Below are 22,072 nucleotides of genomic sequence, written 5' to 3'. Positions count from 1 at the left end.
TACTTAATTTGTATATTTTAATCAAGCATAAATATTTCTATGAACAGTGTAAAAACTGTGATTCATTTTTTGGTTTTAGAGCAAAATACCTGTTGGTATTAAGGCTGGGAGCTCTAATAAAGTAAGTACTCATTTATTTTCTAAGTTCTTTCTGATTACCATAGCTGTGTGACTTTTTAGTAGAAACCTTCAGCGTTAGCATACTGATGAAACAGTTAAAATAACTGATTAGTTCCTGTATGTGGCTTTACCTTTTTTTCCTTTTCATATAGTAGTGTTTCTGATGTAGCTGGCACTCATTCTGAGTCTGTCATAGCTTGAGAGCTGGTGCAGCCTGAATCAAAGAATGACCAGAGACAGCAGTAAATGGCCACAGAATGCCTGATGCAAAGTTGTTTATTCATTTCTGTGTATAGGCTACCTTCTATAAAGCTATAGGCTAAGATGCACAGATGCAGTGGCAGTGCAGTCTTTTTTAAGAATCATACATAATCATAACCTCTAGTATTAGAAGAACCCAAAGGATTGCATGTAGTCTGCTATGTCTGATTTTCAGGAGGTCATTAGTCCAGAGATTGTTTGGTTATTAGTCTAAAGAAATTTTAGGCTGGAATGGTCAGTTCAAGCTTAAGTAGTCAGTCTGTGCTGATGGTTTTTGCTGGCTTTTCTCCAAGTCATCCTTCCTAGATCACAAGTGATCTTAGCAAGGCCAAAAAAATAAAGAGGGTCTATGTGCTTAGGAAAAGAGGTCAGAGCAGAAAGACAAATAACCCTCACCCACCCCCAAATCCCAAACACTGTGCCCAAGAGTAGGATTTTAGCAGTTGATGGGATGATGGTGCCCAAATGAGAGATCTTCCTGCTGTGTGCCTTGGCTGTGTTGTGGACTTATCTCTTGATTAACTATCCCTCCTCCCCAGTGCTTTCTGCCTCACTGGGCAGCCTGAGTGTAGTTCACCTTATCCTGAATGGCCACTGGGATTTGGTCTAGACTTCATGCCAGGAAATGTTCCCAAAGGCAGCTGAGAGGGATACTTCATCATGAGCTGGGGAATTAGTGACTTCTGTGCCCTGCTGTCTTTAACTGTGCAGGCAGGTCTTTTCAAGGTTTAGCTCAAGAGGAAGTCTTGTCTGTTATTTATACATATATTGTTAACTCACTCTGGCATAAGTACTACCTCTTCATTTAAAGATTCCTGGTAATCAGAGAAGAAACATCTTTCTCCCTGACATGACTTAAATGTCAGTCATTCACCATTTCAGCACAAGCAGCAGTAGTTTTTCTGGAAAGTTGACACTGTCTAGGAGCAGAAGATCATGGGTTTTAACTGGATAATCTGTTGTCAGTTCTCTTTTTCATTGATTCTTTTCTCTCCCAAGCTTCATTGTAGACTCCTGGAAGACCATAATGCCTCCTAAATAGTCACTGTGAAACTTTAAAGACTGTTTTAGAAAGAATTCTTCCAATAGTCATTTGAGCTTCCTGATTGATTAATCTTGAGAGCAATAAGTAAGTTGTTAATTAGTAGCCAAAGTTTATGCTGTTGTTTAGATACTTCACACGAGCATATCAAATTGGACTTGGGAAGTAAAAAATCAACTGCCTTGTGCTTTCACCACAGTAAAGAATTTGGGATAGCTTCTTTGGGAAGCTGTCATTTGGTGGTGTGTTTGCTACAGTGGTTTCCTTTGAGTTGCCTTGTAGGTTGTTGCAACCAGCTACAGTACTGAACATTGGGCAATTCTGCACCTTTAATCTGCAGCAGAAGACTTCTTTTCTGTTGGAGAAGAAAATATTTCTGTAGGAAAAATTTCAGTCCTGATGACAAAAATCTTACCTGGACCATTTTCTTACTTCTTATGGTTCAGTTAAAAAAATCTTTCTTGACAATCCCATTTAATATCCCTTTTAAGGAAATGTCAAATTCATCTTAGTATGAGTGTGTTGTTTCAAGGACTGTGCAAGTACTTGTGCTGATTTCCCGTTTAGGAAAGTCTTGCATGTTGTGGCTTATCCGTAGGGTACTGGGTTAGAAAAAGCGTTTTTTTTCTCTGGGGATGTACATGTCCACTTTCTCTCTTTCATCCTGGTAATTTCTGCCTTGGAAAGATGAAAACAACCAGAGGCATCTTTTTAATAGTGAGAGCTATAATCTCTTGAGTAGATATGCTCAGGGTAGAATTCTGTGGAGAGGTTTTCTGTGGCTTCTGTGCAGTTTCCCTTCACCTTTCTCCTAAAGTAGAGGAGCTTATAAACTTCTGGCTTTATTTAGGCTTTTTTCTTTGTTTGTTTGCTGAGCAATGAAGAGAACAGTTCTTTTGAAAGTCCATCACCTAGCAACAAAGATGAAGGTTAGACTTGCACAGCTTCTCCATAGGAGTGCAGTTAGCAATAGAGGATCTCTTCTTGATTCTTGACACCAACACAAGATTTTTGAAATAGTGCTGGAGAGGCCCATAGTAGTTTTCCCTTCTATAGTCCTGTTTCATTTGAGTAGTGAACACATTTTGGGGCTAGACATTAAAGAACTATCATGACTCCTGCTTGAAGCAAGGGACAGGGTGCAGTAACTCAAGGTTACAGCATTTAACTTAGTAATTTACTTCCTGCCCTTTTTTTTCATGGTGGTATGTTTTGGGGTTTTTTTTTGGTGTTGGGATTTTTTTTGTTTTTTTTTTCTTGACAGAAATTGCTCTTTGGAGATCTTGCTTGGCAGGAACAGTTTCTTTGTCCTGAACTTGTCAGGGATCACAGAGCACTGATCTGATAGCTGTTGCTCTTAAGCAATGAAGAAGAGGGAAGGCTGGAAATATGTTTTGAGACTTGAGTGTTCATTGTATTTGAAACCTTAAATTTAGGGTTATAATCTTGGCAGTAACCTTTCTTCACTTCAGGGTAGGGATTGGTTTGCAGCTCTAGACATGCATAATGTTTGCTTCAGCATCTCAGTATGTTATTTCATCAGCAGTATCTGTTTCAGGCTAGGTCAGATCCATTCCTTGTTCAGATTTTTCCATTTAACTTCCATATGATGCTATAGAATGAGGTCCCATGCCTGTCAAATCCAAGAAAGTTGAGTGAGCAATTCCTTCTAGAGGAAATACTTGGTATGGTCAGGGCCTCTAATAAGGTTTGAATTATTTGGTTTTTTTTTCCATCTCCTTCACTTCTTTGATCTTCACTATGTTCTGCTGTTATCCTTTGTATTAGTTCAGGCAAATGGCATTATTTTAAAGCAAGTCATCTTGCTTACTCATCTGAACAGCTAAATAAATCCTTTTTTTTTTTTTGAGAAGTATTGTGGTACTTATTGGGGTGGTACTTTGTCCCTGGCATCTCAACCACAAGTCTGTCCTTGGAAGTGAATTATTCTTTGTTTTAAAATTCATAATTTACTATTCAAAAACACACAAAAAAGAGGAAATTGCATTTTTTGTCTTTTGAGAGCACTGTTGCTACCTTTTATGTTCCAAAACTTGAGCTTTAAGCTGATGGACTTAAATTCCCTGCTAACATAACATATTATTGTAGAATACTGTAACTGAATCTTTAATTCTTTAAGTGTTTTCCTTAGAAGTGTTCCAGAAGTAAGTTGTGGATTACTTTTTTCAAAATAGTTTAGAATCAAAGGTTAGCTTACTTAAATTCTGTCTTGAAAATAAGCAAAGTTTCAGTTCAGCTGGAAAATCCTCTCTTCCAGACCTGTGCACATTATAAGCCACGCCAATTAATTGGATTAAATGTAAGATAAGGGTAAAATGGCCAAAACTGATAAATATACTGAAATGATCAATGAAACTTGGGGTATGATGATACTTGCAAAATACAAGGTGTGTTTATAGGTATGACACTGCTTGTCTTTCAAGGTCCTTTTATGAGACTCTAAATAAGTGTCTTAAACGCTCCATTTAGGGTGTTTCATAACACAAAGACTCCATTTATTTTAAACTAAAGGGAAAACAAAATTTTGACATCTGTAGCTGAACTTTCTGTAGTAGTTACATGCACAGAATGAAATCAGCTTGATGAAATTTAGTGAAACAAAAACCAGAAGTAAGAAATGTTCAGAGTCACTTACTGCATCTGGAATCTGAGGATTTTCTCTGATACCAGGCAATTCACTGCTAAACTTGGAAATAATTTTCACAACACCTGTTTTTAGGGGATTTTAAGTAATTAATTTGCATATTAAACATGACCTTTCTTACAGTATTCAAAAGCCGCAAATAATTCCAAAGAATTGGAAGACTGTGAGCAAGCTAACAAACTGGGAGCAGTCAACAGTACCTTAAGGTATGCTGTGATTTACACAAACAATACAAAAATAGTAAGGGACAGTTTATTTTGTCTGTCTGGTTTTGGCAATGTGATGGTTTTTGTTCTTCATTCTTTCTATAACCCATTAGAAAGTAAATGTGAAATGATGCAAGAACATCCAAAGGTAAAGGTGTTAAGTGGACTTGGGTTTGGTATTTTTTATTAAAAGTACACTTTGATATTATTTAAAAGAGATGTCTTATGGCATCAAGAGTCAGAGGAAACTTGCAAATAAACCCATGTTTTCCTTGCTCTTTGTTCTTGATGAGTGTGCTGGATCAAGAGATTTTGTTCTGCTCTGTCCCACTGTTGAGCTGATGTGCCTGTTTGTGATCATTCAGTGAACCAGATCAGGGAGCTTGTGAGTTACTTTTGTTGTTGGCAAAGTTGTTTTTGGCTTGGACCAATTCCCTTGCTTATTACATGGCACTGTCAAGGCTGACTGAGAGGATTTCTGCAGGATGGTGTTGCCCCTGGGTACCAAAGTGTGCCGAACAGCATTTAGGAAACCTACTGTTCTAATAGAATACCCACCTTTGAAAGATAGAAAAGTGAGGTCTTCAGTGTGGGAGAGGTGGGGTGTCTTTTGCCACAAATTTCAGTGGTTCTACTTGATAGAAATGTTGAAACTTTCGTGTGCCATGAGAAAGCAACTGCTTCTGCCTGGTGTGTAGGGGTTTAAACTAAACTCGATAGAGCCCTTATCCAAGTTTTTTTAGGGGAAATAAGAAACTATTAACTCTGTTCCACTTCTGCAGAGTAAAAGAACATGAGACTGAATATGCACATGGAGACCTAAAGAGACCTACTTTGTGAGAGTAGGATAGACTGTTAAAACTGGGAGAGGGCAGGTACTGGATCCTGCAAGTGCAGGAAGAGTTTGTGTTTTGTAGATAAAACCTCTATGTTCTATACCTAGGAGTGCACCATCCTCATAGTTTTGGGTTATTTTGCTTTGTCTGTTGTATTTTGTGTATTTATCAAATCTTGCCTGCTAGTAATTGCCAGAGGATTTCTTTACCTAATGCCAAGTATAAAGTCTCCTATTGTGATTTGGCAGAAGGTTAGAAATTTATCTTGTTGTAGAATTGCCTCTGTTTGTAGAATTGAGCAGTACTAATTTGATCAAACAGAATAGGCTGTTTTCATTATTTCAAGGTGCTTCACTGCACCCTGGAGCAGAGTTCCCTATCTTAGCTTTGCTTACATTTTGCTGTCAGTAGTGTGGCATCAGTAGTTCTGTGCTGCACATAGGCATAGAAGCAAGGGTTTGGAACTATTTGTGTTTCATAGTATGGGAACTTCAAAGCACTTGTCTCTGGTACAGTGCACCTTTGAAAGTGCTAGAGTGAGTGGAATACCATTAATATTTAAATGGCTTAAGACAAATCATATTCATAGAGTAAGTTAACTTGGAAGGTGGCTTTAGACATCCAGTCTCCCAGTAAAAAGCAAGGCTAACTGTTGTAGGTTTCATTGAAAGTACAGGTTATGAAAATAGGATGATTCCTGCTAAATTAGTACTTTGAAAAGTGTTAAAAATTATTCTATGAATGTATTTTACCAAGCTCTAAGTGAAGGAAGAGAATCCATTGCGCAGTTTGGTCAAATAATGATGGTGAAATCTTTGTGTCAACATGAAGATGACTTTCGAAAGTATTGCAGTTGATGCCTGCTTGAGTCTCTGGGCAATTAGCAAGCAGAAAATCCATATATGCTTGAGTTTCAGATACAGTAACTCAAAATTCAGTTCCAAGTTAAATACTACATGTGGATTGCATTTCTTTCATTAGCTCTTATTGATATTGTTAATTTAAAAGTTTAAAATCAAATGTCTTTTTCTCCCTTCAGTAACCAGAGTAAGGAGGCTTTCATTGACTGGGCAAGATACGATGATTCACAGGATCATTTTTGTGAACTTGATGGTAAAATGTTTAAGCTTTTTCAGTGTGTTTGTTTTATTTATTGTCTTTTTAAAAACCTCACAAAATCATAGTTTCTCTATAAATAACCATTTTTAAAATGATTTAATTTTGTCCTAAGTGTATATGTGACAGTTCATATCATACATGCAAAATGCAAATGTTTGCAATTTTACAGGAAGCATTTTGTACCCTACACTGTGCATGTGCACTGTTACTTCTCGTTAGTGTAGTGAACAGGAGATTTTTATGAAAGTTAAAAAAAAAGGTAAATGGGGGATGGGAAATACCATATATTTTTTTAAAGCTACTTACAAAAAATTTTATCTAGCACAAATTTAAGACAAATTACCTGCAACTGATTCAGTTTCTTACTACTGCATTGTTCTGTTGCTGTTCTACTGTCTATGCTTGGACTGAGTTTGGTCTTCTTCGAGCCTCGCTGTATCCAAATGATCTCTGCACCCTTATTTGTAAAGACTTTCTTATTGTTAAAACATTAGGATACTAGATTGTCTTCCCTCTGCTCTACATATGTGAGTCTTTTTAATTGCTTGTAATTTTCAAATCTCAAAGCAAAGTTTTTCAGATAAGCATAAGAATTGCCAAGTTGAGGAATGACTATGAAAGTCCTTTTTAATAAATTCCTTAGAAAGCTTTCTATGCTAGCAATATTTAGAGCATGATGTTAGATGTTTTCATCTACCATTAGGCTCATGGTTGGTGTCACCCGAGAGAGTAGCAGCTGCAGCAGACTTACCAACTGCAGTTCTCTTTCAGCACTTCCGCTGTGTCTAATCTGTGAACACTTTCTATAGAAGCTGTTTCTGTAATAAATAGCTGGTGAGCATTACTGTATATCTGACCTATTAAATGCACTAAGCTCCTATTGTCTCTGCTATCTTCAAGTTGTCCAAGTACATTATTTTTAAGAGTATTCAGCTGGGAAAGGTGTAGTTTAGGAGCACTTCTTTTAGAAGTAATGCTAATTTAAGTAGTTCCTGTTTTTAACTCCATCTCTCCTTACATCCTACCCTGCTGAAGGAGGATGTGCTTTCCCCAGCTGTGTTCTTCCAAGTGCTTTTTTTTTGCACTGGCTCTGATGAGCATCTTTCTGCATGGTAAGCTGATTCAGCTTACTTAAACGTTAGGAAAGTAAGTTGACATCTTGTGTCATCTCCCACATTGATGTGATTAATTGGCTTATGAGGTGAGTTTGTGAGCTGAAGCAGGGAGAGTGAGGTTATAACTACAGGGAGTGATGGGGAGGAAGTAGAGACCTTTGCTCTCTTCCTCTCGTCTCTTCCTGGTGGTGAAAGAGCTCTTAATTAACTCATCAGTAGCACAGAACCATATAAACAGTTTTAATTTTTACTATCTTTTTTGGGGGGCTTAATGATAAATTGGATAATGGAATTGACCCAGCTGAAAAAAACTTAATAACCCAGGTCAGCTTCCCATCTTTCTGTTGCATGGCTCCACAGCGCAGATACTTAGTTGTATGTGGATAACAAGAAAAAAAAGTAGAGACCTGAAACGACCAGGAAGTGTAAGACTGCTTAGGTTAGCCACACTGTCAAATAAATAAATAAAGCTGTAATTTGACTTTCTCTCATCTGGCACTCGTTGTGTTGTGTGTCTTGTGTCCGTCTCTTCTCTTTGTTTTTGCTACTGCTACCAAAGTGATGCTTAACTGCTTATGCAGAATCATCTTTTTTTAGGGCAGTTTCAATCTCTGTTTCAGTGGCTTTTTTTATATCTGAGGAAATACTATGTGGCACTTCTCAGCCTGTTCTTATGAATAAGTCTCTGACTTGTATTGTATATGAGGTTTATTTAAACATGAATTGCTCTTGACCTATTTTTGGACTTGTGATTTGTTCACAATATGGTTATTAAATTAGGGAACAGGAAAGTTGCATTTTTATGCAGGTTATTGATCAGAAAATGTTTTTATTTGGGTCTTTCTTTCATTTGGAGTAGTGGGAAGGAGTGGATAAAAGTAAAACAGTTGTCTTAGTGGTTCTTATCCTTGTAACAGACCTAGAATTTCAAAGAGTAGTGAATTCTTCCTACTGTTTACTGATTGTAGCTCAAAGTTTCTATTTCTACAGAGTTTTTTAAGCAGAAAGAGTACTGTTTCACTATTTTCTTTGAATAAATTGCCTGAGTTTGTAGTGAACTTCAGAGATGAGTGTAATTTGTCGAAATGCTGCTTAAGTAATGTTCTTGTTGCCGTAACTAAGAGTGTTCTACAATATGCTGGAAGTTTTTCAGTTAAGCAATGTAATTCAGACTTTTCTGCCAGTATACAAAGGTATTTGAAGAAATAATGGATTTAGCTAATAAATATACAAAATGTATCAACTACAAGATGTATTACTTTGACCCTGTCTTTACTAAGAATCCCCTGTATGTGATATACCCATTTCAAAAAAGCAACCCTCTCAACCAAATGCTGCCAGACAAATAAACCCTGATTCTGAAGCCCATTCCAAACACTTTTTGTATCTTAGTGTAGGATGAGAGAACACATTGCATGTCAATTATTTATGGTGGACTTGGAGAAACCACATAAATGATGATCAGTTACTGTAGGAAATTGGGACACACAGGAGACTTTGGAATAAATTACATACTTTTGAGGTTTGTATTTAGCATGTATATTGCTGTGTTTTCATGTACAAGGTATTTCTAATCCAAGTGGAAGACAAAATACTATTATGAGACCTCTTATTTATATTTAGTTCTGTGTGACTGTTTAAATTACATATTTTTTAATTGATCAGTTAGCACATGTAACAAAAGTTTTCCTTTTTAGATGAGAGATCTCCAGATGCGCAATATGTGGATTTGCTGCTGAACCCAGAACGTTACACTGGATACAAGGGGCCTTCTGCTTGGAGAGTATGGAACAGCATCTATGAAGAAAACTGCTTTAAGTAATTGGGAGGGAGAGGAAGCCTGTTTCTTATAGTTGCATTGCAGTTTAGCTCAGAACTGATCTTTGTGTTTTCTAACTTATTTTCTAGGCCTCGGTCTGTCTATCGTCCTTTAAATCCACTGGCGCCTAGTAGGGGTGGGTCTTGCCTGTTTTATTTTCTAATGCATTTCTTTTGACATAGTGACTATTTCAGATAAAAATAGCAATCTTCAGTCTGTAGGTGTGCTTCCTGTTTTTTTAATTTCCTCTGTAGAAGTAGCTGTACATTTTCAGTATTTAGGCTAAGGGCTGTGGTACTTGATTACATATATGCCTAATCTTATGCATATGTATTGGCTCATTAATGTCAGGGATGCTGATGTAGAAACCATAGCGCAAGTCTCAAGACTGTTTAGTGTCACACTAATTTTCCAATTTGGATGCAGTCATGTATTCTTACATTGTTTCTTTTTTCCTAAAGCATTTAATTTAATCACTTTAGCGCATACTTACCCTAGTGTAATGTGTACATTTTTCATTTGTAGTCTGTGTTGTATTTCAAGTGTGCAAATAATTGCGTTATTTGAAGGAGGAGTGGACACTTAGGAAGGCTTGATTATCTGCAATAATGTTTAAGAAAAATATGCTGGTGACTTGGGGGTTTAAGTTTTCAAATTTAAATTGAAAGCTATAACCTGGTATTCCAAATGAATCAGCTTTCCCCGTCAGTGTCTTATTTCCCTTAAAAATTAACTATTAGCCAATAGATTCAGTTAAAATTGCGAACCATCCATTAGAAAATTTTGAGATCTCAATATTTATCACTCAAAGCTGATATATTGCTGGTATACACAAACAAAAAGAATTGTAAGAACAGTTTAATGCAGGGATCAGGATTCCAGAATGTGGTCAGGTTGCTGAACAATGCAAACTGAAGTAAATTACTCCCTAACCATCTTTCTGAACCTAAAGCATAGCTTTCAAGAATATGTAAATCAGCTGCTACTAAGATTTCAATTTTTTAGTGACTTTCATTATTGTAATGTGTTAAGTCTCACATGGTCTTGAGGAGAAAAATGGAAGGATGGAAAGCAGTCTATTTTTTGTAGATTACATAAGGTTTCCTGTGCTTTTTTCAGTGTTTGTAGTGAAGTGTGTAGTTCATTACTGCTTTACTGTGGTAGTTATCTTTTTAATTCTTATGGATTTCTTTTTTCCTCCCCCCCCAAAGGAGGAGATGATGGTAAGTCGCCTTATTTTGCTTGACCTGTAGAAATGAAGTAAGTGTTGGAGAGTTTTGGACTTGTGATTTGTTCACTTTGTGGTTATTGAATTAGGGAGCAGGAAAGTTACATTTTAATGCAGGTTATTGATCAGAAAATGTTTTTATTGGGATCATTCTTTCATTTGGAGTAACAGGAAGGACTGGATAAGAGCAAAATGCAGTTGTCTTGTTGGTTCTTATCCTTGTAACAGAATATGTGTTTTGATGTTACTAGCTTCTCCAGAACCCCATTGATTCTTTCCTTTAAAAGAAAAGGGGCAGTTTTTTGTGTATTTTCTTGAATGTCCTTGATTTTTGGGAAGATAGGAAGAGAGCAGACATTTGGTCTGTCTACAGTGACAGACTAAGATTTTTCAGTTAACTGAGAGCTCTTGGACAAAAATGTCTAAGTCTAAAGGAAACCTTCAGACAGTGGCAGTCAGTGTAAAGGCTGTCAGATATAATTACACTCTGCCATCATGTCTTTCACCACTAGTGCATGTAATCAGACTTGTGCTTCCATACACTGCTGAATGACCTCACCAGTAGCTTAGTCATCCTCATTCTTGTGTTGCTCCTATTCTGACCTTAACCTTGAATTCGGCCACTTCAGTACATCTTCTTATTTTAATAGCTAAATTATTTAGTTTTATGCCCAGATGGCAGCTAATGTTAATATGGATAGTAATATAAAGATACTGTAATGTTTAAAATGAATACTCTTCATTTAACTATATACTTTGTATTTACAGGAGAATCTTTCTACACATGGCTAGAAGGTAAAAACTCTTGGATGGGTTAATGTTAAATTCACTAGAAATGCTGTAACATTTTTTTCATCTTCTCAAATATTTTTCATAGCAGGCTTTTTAGTAAATTTTAACTTTGGTAACTTCTGAATGTCATTCAAATAATATTTCTTTACTTCAGGGTCTTTGGAAATCTTATTCACTTAGATGGTATACTCCTTGAACCTTTAAGTGCTTCATCTTTTATGAAGGGGGAGTTCAATACCAGTTACTTTGAATTTTCTGGTTATTTCAGGCATTTAAGCAGAGTCATTATTAGTAGTAATATTGGTAAGCATTATTATTTGAAAAGAGCTTTAAAGAACATTAGCGATTTTAATGATTCTTTTCGCACTACAGAATCTAACCTAAGTATACTGTGTGTATCTAACCTGAGTATAATGTGTGTTCAGAAGGCAAAGCAATTTCTTTTCATTCATGTTTAAATGAAAATTATTATGGCAGTAGTAGCAATGAAAATCTCATTTTGGAGATGTACAGAAAATTAAGTGTGTTAAATGTACTTAATTTTAAAATTAGTTCATTCCACCTTTCATAAGCCTTTAATTGTCTGGTTGGAAATAGTTGGTGCTATTGTAGGAAAGCATACAAATTTACATGCCTTTAAAAATGTCATGTCTGTAAATGAGGATACATCTCAGCCTCACAGATAGGCTTCACCATCAGCTCTCCCTGCTTCTGAGATTGGAGTGACAGGGAAGTCACCCAAACATATCTTTGAGAAAGGAACAAACTTATATTCAGGTGTAGTCTCTATCTTCAGTTCTAAGTGGAGTTTTCAGTAATTTCTGCATATAAATTGTATCTTGACCACTCAGTGCCAGCATTGTATTTCCATTTACACTGTAGAAGTCTGTATTCATCAAAGCCATATTTTCCAAGGTTTTGTTCTGTGCATTTAAGTCTTCTGTGCATTTATGGTAGAGCTGTGAAGAAGTATTTTTACTGTTTTCCAATGCTGTAAGGTTTTCTGAGGCTTTTGATGTTTTTCTGTAAGGCCACTCCTCTAACTCAGTTGTAGCTCTAATTGTAATTAAGATGGGTCACAGTATATTTGATTTCAATACTGTCAAAATTCATTATTTCAAATTTATTGCTCAAACAATGTAAGCATCTTACTTTTGTGTAGCAATTTCTGTACCAATTAACTGGATACTTATTTGACTGTGTTTACTGGAACACTAAAATACCAAGCAAGAAATGTCAAATTTCATTCTTAGTATTGCTTTATATAAAAAATAGAAAGTAAACTTTTCATGTGATGGGATATAAGGGCTTATGAACAATGCCTGAATGCTGCAAATGTAGCTCTTGAAAGTTAACAATGCAGACTTGCATTCCTAAAATGTCAAGGTATATTAATTTTAATAAATTATTTAGTATACTTTAATGAAGTATTTAGTTTGGGATCTGTTTGTCTTTTTTCCTGGGCAGGTCTTTGCCTTGAGAAAAGAGTGTTTTATAAACTCATTTCTGGACTTCATGCTAGCATCAACTTGCATCTATGTGCAAATTACCTTCTTGAAGGTAAGGCTAGGTAAAATTGCTGAATTTACCATAGTATCTGTAATATGTACTTTGTGTTTTCTGAAAGTTTTTTGTGTATGTTTAGTTGCTTTCTTTTTCCAGGTAACTATGTTTTACTCCACCTGCCCTTTTTCTTTTTTTCCTCTGTGTAGAAACCTGGGGGAAGCCTCGCTGGGGACCAAATGTGAAAGAATTCACTCGTCGCTTCGACCCTGTGGAAACGAAGGGAGAAGGACCAAGGAGGCTCAAAAACTTGTATTTCTTATATCTGATAGAGCTGCGTGCTCTGTCCAAGGTTGCCCCGTACTTCGAGCGCTCCGTTGTGGACCTTTACACTGGAAATGGCCACGAGGATGCTGAATCTAAAGCTCTCTTACTCGATATCTTCAGGGATACAAAGTAAGGCATAGGATTTGTTTTTTTTTACCAATGGTTTGAAATTCTCAGTTATATTTGAAAGTGAAAATAGGTAATTTGATAGGATAGGACAGGACAAGAATCAGAGTGGAATGAAGAAATAAAATGAAGTAATGGGAGAGATCAAAATTTTACATTGGACAGGAGAAATGAATATTTTCGAAGTTTGAATATACCAATCTTTAAAAATTAAAAAAAAAAAACCAACAGAGAAACCACCAAACCACTCAACACCCTGGGCTACTGCCTGTATATTGTTCTTTCTGATCGTTCAGTATAAGATGCACATGATCTTGAAAATGAAAGTAGTACATACAGTCTTGTAATGATCCACTGAGTAATCCAGCTTTTATCACAGATTTAACCTCTGCTGATTTAGCCATCTTCTTTCCTTACATTTACTCTGTAAAGTTGTGAAGTTCAGTTCCTTTGTTCTCCATTTTGCTGCATTTTGTGATTGGTAACATGTGTGACTTCATTGCTGTCCCTAATCGTAGTCTCGCTAGGTATTTGAGATTGTGATCAGACAACAATCAGTTGGAAGGCAAATATTAATCTGATTTCAGTGTATATTGGAACAAAACTGTGAATAACAGATTTCAAGTTACAGTGATTAAAAATTACTCAGAGTAATGAGTTTTACTATTTAAAGGCTAATCTTCAAGGAGCAGGAACTGTGAAAAGTGTCTTACACTGAGACCATCAGCTGCTTACCAAGCTTGATTGAACATTTTAGTTTATGCCAGCATTTGTTTTTCCTGCATTTTGTCTTTATTAGGTCTTTCCATATGCACTTTGATGAAAAGTCCATGTTTGCTGGAGATAAAAAAGGAGCCAAGTCATTAAAGGTAAAACTAGTTTTCTGAAATCCATTTTGGTATTAAGTTGTCTTATTTTGGAAGATGCTTTTACCTACCAGAAACATACTGCTGAGTGTAGAAAAGGTAGGAAGAAAAACTTAGAGTTGCATCTGAGGCCTTTTAGTCTATTTTATAGCAAGGTACTGTCCTGATTCAAGCAGACTGAAGTTTCTGGCTTTGTGCCTTGAGTCTGCCTTCAGGACTGTGGTGGGGCAGATGGGTTGAAATAATATTACCAGCAAGTGCAGTGGTGTTTATTTTTAAATAGAATATCTGTTTTACTTAAGTATCTGGAAAAAAACTCCAATAACCCATTCATGTTTGCTTTAAAAACTGATGCCTGATAATATACAGTATAGTATCATGTAATATAATATTATGCTTAACATTAGAATAACATCATTCCTAGACATGGGAACCTAATGGGAATGCTGTAACTGCCCAGCAACTTCCAGTGTTAATGTGCTAGTGTTCAGATTGGTGTACATTACAATTCCACAGTTGGAGTGTGATTCAGTAATAAAGGTCTGTTTTAATATTTATTAACACTTTTAATAATTATTTCAGTAGCTGTATGGAATCCCATCAGCATTACAAAGAATGCTGTTAGAAAAGTGCCAGTGTTTTATGAGCCCAGGTAGTGTTTTTTGGACCTTAAAAAATTGAGATCATCTTCATTAGTTCTGTGCTGGGCTTGCTCCCACTCTGACTGAAGATGCAAAGCAACAATCTACCCATAGCTTTACACAGGAAATATCTTTGTTGAATTGTAGTGTGTTTGTCAGAAGGGTAGGTTGGTTCAAAAGGGACCTGAATAATGGAAATAAAAATGGGCAGGGACACAGATACAGTATTTTTAACTCTGTAAACTTTCAGAAAGTTGGTAGAAAATCTGCTCAGAATCCAAGTGTTACCCTGCACATCCAGTAGTTCTGGACTTTTTTTTTTTTTTTGAGGAATTAACTGTTAGGAGTGGCTTGGAAACAATATTCTGGGTTTATATGAACCTTTGTTATGGCCTGATTACATATGGCTATGGTTTCATTCAGTTTTGGTAAGGGATAATTGATATTCTAATGGTACCAGATTTGTTACCCTCTATTTTTGTAAAGCTAAGAGGTAGCTTAACTTTTTTTTATTTTGTTTTCAACCAATAGGAAGAATTTAGGTTGCATTTCAAGAACATATCCCGCATAATGGACTGCGTAGGATGTGACAAGTGCAGACTTTGGGGCAAGCTGCAGGTACAGTTTATTTGGTGTGTATGTGTGCGTGGCAAGGGCAGGTTCCAAGATAAGCATCTCTGTCTGGCAGGATGCCTCTTGCCTTAGCGTTCACATTTTCTGGACACAGTTGTTCCTTGATATGCTTACCTGTGTATTAAAAATAATTATGTCCAGTTCACTGTTAAACAATTTGGAAAAAAAAATCTTGAAAGTGTATTTCATTTAGTTTAGTTTAATAAAAGGCAGAGTTTGTACTCTTCTAAAAGAGATGCATTTAAAATTGACGCTTCATGATGAATTACTACTGGTAGTCAATATCTTACTATGTTCAGTGATCAGATGAGCCTTGTAGGATCACTTATGGGAAACCTTTCTGTAAATACAGCACTTAGGTGTTAGAAACTCCAGCGTGTTATTTAACACCATGAATTGAGGTGTAAGAAAAAAATAATTCAGATTTTCAGTTTATGCAGAAGGCGGCAAATGAACACAAAGATGCACAGTAAAGATGAAAGTTGAAAAACAATTTTGTTTTCTGAACGCTTACTATTTTTATTTTACTGAGAACAATACTTAAATCTCAAGACTAATGTTAAGTTCAGATTGAGAACTGTTATTTTGGAGTGCCTGCTGTACACTACTACTGTATTGCATTGAACTTACCAGAGTGCAGTTTTCAAAGAAGTTCCTAGCATCAAAAATTTGGTGGTCTCTGCTGAATTTCCAGTTCTGCTTACCCTGTCCTATGCTTCTGATCTATTATTGGTTTTCCTTCTCACTCAAAATGAAATAGGGCCAGATTTCCTGCCCTAGAAAGTTCCCTTGCAGCCAGCTTCAACCACTTTTTGTCAAAATCCAGTGGTTGTCTCTGTAGCTGGATTAAAAGCAAAAATAAGAAAAGCTGCTTCTGTTCTAGTTCTGCATAGAAAATAGGGCTTGAAAGTGAAACTGCAATGACTGCCACTGGGATTGGAGGTGGAAAAAGCACTCATTTTGTGGTACCTCATAAGAAGACTTAGTTTGACTTCAAAGTGTGTGTGGGGAGAGGAAAAGGGGAGATGTGCTCTTTCAGCAGTGGGGCATCTGTAAGGTAAGGGGCAGGAGGGAGTTGGAAGTGCAATGGGCATATTTTCATATGCACGGCCAAGAAGAAAAGAGGTAGGAAAATAGATGTTAAAACCAGAAGGATGAAGAGCAAGTTACCAGGGGAAACAAATGTTCTTAACTAAGAGGGTGAACCTGCACACACTTGGCATGCATTTGCATTAGTGTCATGCTTTGTATGCAGTTATTTGGGTTGGGTGTCAGTATATAAGGATTGGTACTACAGTTTGCCTGGATTAGCAACTTTGAAACTTTCTACAGTTTTCTGAATGTTTGAAGGAGTGATCTTACTGATGTTAAAACACTGGACTTCTTTTGTAGACTCAAGGCTTAGGAACTGCTCTGAAGATCTTGTTTTCTGAGAAAGAAATACAGAGCCTTCCTGAGAACAGCCCATCAAAAGGTTTTCAACTCACGCGACAAGAAATAGTTGCTCTTGTAAATGCCTTTGGAAGGTAAGGTGTTACCATTTGTATAGTAGAAAAATGTAAAACTTCAGTGTCAGTGCTCAGGCTCTGTGGGAAGATTGTATGGTACACATAGCTCTCTAGCTTTTTAAAGGCTCAATTAGCATTAGTGGTATTGATGAATGTAATGCTTTCAAACTAAGCTTGTGGAGTGTTTATTATTAGCCTTGGTCATCATTCTGTGTTTGAATCTAAATCATCTCTCTATCTCAAATCTCATAGTTTCATCTTGTGGAAGGTGGATTTTAGTCTTCTAAACAGACTTTTTGATTAATTTTTTTAAAAATTTACAGCATTCAAATGATGAAACATTTTAACAGCTTTAAAAGACGCTTGCTTTGTTCATCGTGTTAGTTCTTCAGATCTTTAATATAGCAATCTGTTCCTGTTTAAACAATCTATTTAAACAATCTGATAAAAGAAAGTAATAAACTTTATTACCTTTGGTTAGAGATTTTTAGATGTTTAAGAAGCTAGGATAATTAAACATATATATTTATAAACTTTAGTCCCTGTGCTGTATTATGTAAATATAAATTGGAGAGTCAGATAGACAGTCTTTTGAGAAAAAGTGTAGAGTAAGTGTGTTAATTTTTGGAACAGAATCATGTTTGAAAAAAAAAAACAAGGGAGAAGTCTCTATGAATGTGATGATTTGTACTTCTCTTTCATATCTCACTTAATAACACTTAGGTGGTTTTTGTTTTACAGGCTTTCCACGAGTATAAGAGAGTTGCAGAATTTTAAAGTTCTACTACAAAAAACTAGGTAATGAAGGCCTTTGCACAACCCATTAGTGAAGATCATTTACATGACTGCATTGAGCAGAAGGAACTGATCCTTACAGGACTCACATGAACTGATAAAAAATAAAATCAAATATCAACTTGAATATTTATGTTTGAACTAGGAATGGTTATTAATTAGAAAATATATTTATGAATGAAATATATAGTTTTTAAATGTGTAAATTATGCTGATCTGTTTATTTTTTAAGTTTTCTGCTCACAGTTCTGTTGTAGTGAAACTTCATAAATATTCTTATTTCGTTGTCTTTTCGAGACAACTTCTTTATATGAAAACATATGTACCTTCACCCTGACTTGGCCTGTCCTGAGAGGGGAGTCACTTCTCGTCGCTCCCCAGTTACTGAGCTTCAGTATATTTTGAGGATTTGGTATGTTAATTCTGAAGTTCTGACTGTAAAAAAGAAGTGGGGCGGGGGGCAAAGAACCAAAACAAACATAACAACAACAACCAAACTACAAAAGGGAAATAACGGTTCTTGCTGAGTTCTGCTTTCTTACCATAATAATGAAACTTACTTAAAAATAGCAAATTCACTGAGCAGATTTTTTTTCATACTGAGCTCCTTTTCATCATGTTGAGATCAACATTTTTTCCCTTGTGTTGTGCTTTTCAGAATTTCTTTTCTTTAAAATGACTGCCTTGTCTGTGATGCAGCACAATTGGAAGTGACTTTTCTGCAGCCCCTTAGCTACCTGCATTTACTTCAGGATGGGGGTCAGGACAGGAGGAGGTGGTTAGTGGAGTGCTGCTAGCTGAAAAGCTCAGTCTATCAAATTTGCATTTACTCCAGATTATTTTCTCAATTGTAATCACAAGTTCAGTTTCCAGAAATTGTCTTTTTCGTGTCTAAAATGTTAAAATAGCACACTTTGGTCTTTGAGCCATGGAAATAAATTTGCCCTTTATGAGTTATGTTTGAGTGCTATGTTAAAAGGTCAGTGTAAAAAGAACTTGGTTTTGTAGTCACTTTTAAAAAAAGATACTTTTTAAAATTCATAGTCATACTGACATTTAATACCACATACTCTATCTATGCAAACCCTTACTGTATCTTCTTTAAAAGGATTATCAGCGTAAAAAAACGGGTATGTTAATAACATTGCTTTCATATAATAAGAAATGACTCGTGTGTCATTGTCCACAAATGTCAGCGATAACTTAGCAGTGTCAAAACAGAATTCAGAAACAGCATTACCAATTAGTAGCAATCAACTATTAGTTTTAATTTAAAGTGAAGTAATAATTTCTTTTAAACCAGCATGTTTAAAAATGAAGTTAGGAGTTACGAATGTAGGAAGTGCTGGTACAGTGTAGATATATCTCTTGTTTTTAAAAACAAGTCTTCACAAAATTAAGTGCTCTTAATCATTTTTCACCCTACCAGATACTGAGTGACCTGTTTATATAATTGATTGTAACTTTTGGCTTCCATAATGTGTTCCTTTACTGCTGAGATTTTTCAGAAGGCTGGAATATGCTCTGTCCTTTGTTTCTAGACTAGCCTCAAATTTCTACCTGACTGGAAGTGAAATAGAGTATCCTGCTGACACTTAATAAAAAATACTGTCCCTCAAGAAAGTAAGTCTGTCCACTTGAGTCAAACTGGGATAAGCTAAAGGAAAGGGGGAAAAAGAAAGCAAACAAAAGCCCAAACATCCTTACAAAGTTTTGGTGACAGCTGTATAAATTGGCATTGAACTGGTATTCAGGCAGAGGTTCCTGGTTAAGCAGTAGGTAATTGAATGTGGTGTTAGGGGAAGCTGATGCCAGTCTGAGGATATGTTCTTACCTAGTAGCCTCTCTAACCTGTGGGCAGCTGTGTCTGAGCCAGTTACTACAGGTTTTCTTTTTCTAGTTAATGCAGAAGAGCAGGAGGTTTCTAGGTGGGTTCACCTAGCCTCTTCCAACCTCTTTGTTTGCAGCCTGGAGTTTATTTTTCTCCATTAAATTGCATTGGGAATCTAGGCAACAAGCTCAGATGTGAACAGCTGTGTTTAGTAAATGAGTTACATCCTGAGTATCCAAATCTTTTGAATAATTATATGTATTGAAAGAGTGTAGTTTTCAGTTGGCCATTAATTCCTTGCCTTCTGGATAGACCTTCAAGGGCTAGAACCTATAGACTCACTTGAGTGAGGAATGCTGTATAGATGGGATTTATCTTTATTGTTACATATTACAGTGCCTAAAGCTTTAGGCAGGATTTTCTAATTGAAAAAAAAAATTGTGTTGTCTGCACTGCCCCAGGAGGGACTTGAGTCTGAGAAATGTTTCTTCCTTTTTCCCCCTTGCTTTGTGGGGAAATTGAATTACTTCCAACCTCCTTCTGGGGATGCAGCTTGTTATTTTTCAGTTTATTTCCACCTATGCCTGGCTAACACCTACAGACACTGAAGTAACATCATGCACTTGCTCATGGGACAGGTGAGAGAGTCAGGTATGCAGATCCTGGGCACCTGCTCCTTGCAGCCCTCATTGGCACAATGCAGGCAAGGTTAGTACTGTTGGGTAAGGACATAGAGATGGGAAGCTTTTCTTCTTTCCTTTGTGTCATGGAGACAATGGAATGCAACTGAACAGCAAATTCTATCTGTGGGGAAGTTCTGTTGCACTTAAAGGTGCATCTTGCTTAATGATCAAATACGGAAGGCATTTCACTTCACTGTCATTGTAGAGATAGGATATAAGATTTTTCCTGTAACAAATCTAGTTGAAACAGTTTTCCTGTCACCACATTTTTTTAATAAATTTGATGTACATTCTGTGACTATGCTGCCTATAAAATTTTGCCGTGTGACTTGGATGACTTAGTTCTTTTTATGTTCAATTAAATTTTAGATTTACACCTCTGTTTTTATACTAAAAAATAAGGTTAGTTACACTGCCCACAATCTGTAACTATTTTAAGTTCCAGTTCCCTGTTGCAGATCAGCTTGTCAACATTGTCTGTCATTAATTTCAGAATAACAGTACATTTCCTTGTAGAAATGACACAATGATTGTAATCCCAGAGGTAGTGAGTAGACAAAGACAAAAATGTTTAATTGTTCCCAAGTCAAGAAGACTTGTGTGAAATGATTAAAAAGAGCCTTGTTGCAAACTAGATAGGTAAAAAGTAGGGCACTGTGGCTGTACAACTTGCTCTTTGGTGCCTGAAGAAGAAGGTCAGAATCTAGATTTAAAACAATTAAATATAGAGACCTGTGTAAGCTGAAATAATAAAAGTGTTTTCCTACTTTTCAGCTGATGATCTGTGCTGTCTGTCATTATATGTGCATGAAATACACTGTCCCACACCTTCTTGAGTTGTTTTGATGGTTTCGGTTGCCTTTATCTGACCTTGCTTTGTGCTTTTCTCGGAAATGACCTGTAATGTGTTGTAAATAATCTTGATGCTCATGTTTATAAAGTAGCAATCAGCAATTCATCACTTTACAGTTTCTCCATATAGCAACCCTATTAAATGTAATATTTATTAAAATCTAAATCAATGTTGGAACTGCTTACTGAGATCTAAACATTTCTGAATCTTTGCTATGTTTGAATCTACAAGATGCAAATTAAAGTATTTTCTGCTACAACTTCTTTTTGTGAATGTAATTTCTGGGATTCCATTTGAAAATATAGTTTTTGCTTTTCATTTACCCCTCAACTACACTTGGTAGTTATTATATAAATTAAACGAATGTCACAAAAATAAACTCAAGATGAGGAGCAGATTTTCATTTTCACTTCAATTTCATTCAAAAGATGAAGGTAACCTGTGTATCTGTTGCTGTTTACAATGCACTGTAGTGTGTCCACACATCAGAAATCCATGTGGCAGAATTACAGCATGTTTCTATATGAATATGGCCACATTTAGCCCCTGTTTAAGTGCAGTTGTTTTAGGAGACAAAAAGGCTCATTTTAAAAAGAAGTCTGTTCTGTCCGTTTCTCAGAATGGCTTATAACATCAATTTTGTAAATATTTTTTGGTTGGTTCACCAATGGGCCTCTTTATGTTGAAATTATTTCCCTGAAAGGGTTTCTGCAGCTCTGTTTCCTTCCATGTATGCTTTTAAAACAAATTATCATACTAAAAATTTGATAGGCATATTTCATCCCCAGTTTGGGTGTGTAGCCAAAAAGGTTTTGTTCTAATTTTCACATTTTGTAGATTTTAGGAATGCAGTGGTTGTAGATATTTAGAAGGTTAATATTTCTAAGTTTAAGTTTAATGCCTTTCTATCACTACCCCTGTCCCAGAACAAGGAGCTCAAATTCCTTTAGTTAATTAATCTTGTTTAGACTCCTTTCCAAGGTAGAGCTGAAGGATATCAGAAGGCCTACAAAACGAAACATAAACACAGGTCAGAGTGACCCAGAAGTCAGAACTGGATGAACTCCAAAGGACCTTTGTGTGCCCGAGGAAGAGGAGCTGAT

At 36.2% G+C, this 22,072-nt stretch overlaps 2 protein-coding genes across 5 annotated transcripts in view; one reads left to right on the top strand and one right to left on the bottom strand.

The window, feature by feature from the left end:
- The window catches only part of ERO1B (endoplasmic reticulum oxidoreductase 1 beta), a 29,544-nt gene extending 8,316 nt beyond the window's left edge, over positions 1–21,228 (top strand). For 2 of the 3 annotated variants that reach the window (XM_071549586.1, XM_071549584.1), the window contains exons 4-16: positions 80–121; positions 4,212–4,294; positions 6,170–6,243; positions 9,062–9,182; positions 9,273–9,319; positions 10,395–10,406; positions 11,180–11,206; positions 12,671–12,763; positions 12,916–13,162; positions 13,959–14,028; positions 15,198–15,284; positions 16,692–16,825; positions 17,549–21,228. In XM_071549586.1, coding sequence (XP_071405687.1) covers positions 80–121; positions 4,212–4,294; positions 6,170–6,243; positions 9,062–9,182; positions 9,273–9,319; positions 10,395–10,406; positions 11,180–11,206; positions 12,671–12,763; positions 12,916–13,162; positions 13,959–14,028; positions 15,198–15,284; positions 16,692–16,825; positions 17,549–17,609 — 1,098 coding nt within the window. In that variant the 3' untranslated portion in view covers positions 17,610–21,228. The remainder of the gene's footprint in view (positions 1–79; positions 122–4,211; positions 4,295–6,169; positions 6,244–9,061; positions 9,183–9,272; positions 9,320–10,394; positions 10,407–11,179; positions 11,207–12,670; positions 12,764–12,915; positions 13,163–13,958; positions 14,029–15,197; positions 15,285–16,691; positions 16,826–17,548) is intronic. The other variant, XM_071549585.1, reaches the window with a different exon arrangement.
- Positions 1–22,072, bottom strand: part of EDARADD (EDAR associated via death domain) — a 405,148-nt gene that overhangs the window by 35,898 nt on the left and 347,178 nt on the right. The gene's annotated exons all lie outside the window — the stretch shown is intronic.

Source organism: Pithys albifrons, chromosome 2 (assembly GCF_047495875.1).
Source record: "Pithys albifrons albifrons isolate INPA30051 chromosome 2, PitAlb_v1, whole genome shotgun sequence".
Taxonomy (NCBI): Eukaryota; Metazoa; Chordata; class Aves; order Passeriformes; family Thamnophilidae; genus Pithys; species Pithys albifrons.
Note: the sequence above shows the minus strand (reverse complement) of the source record. Positions and strands in the feature narration are given on the sequence as shown.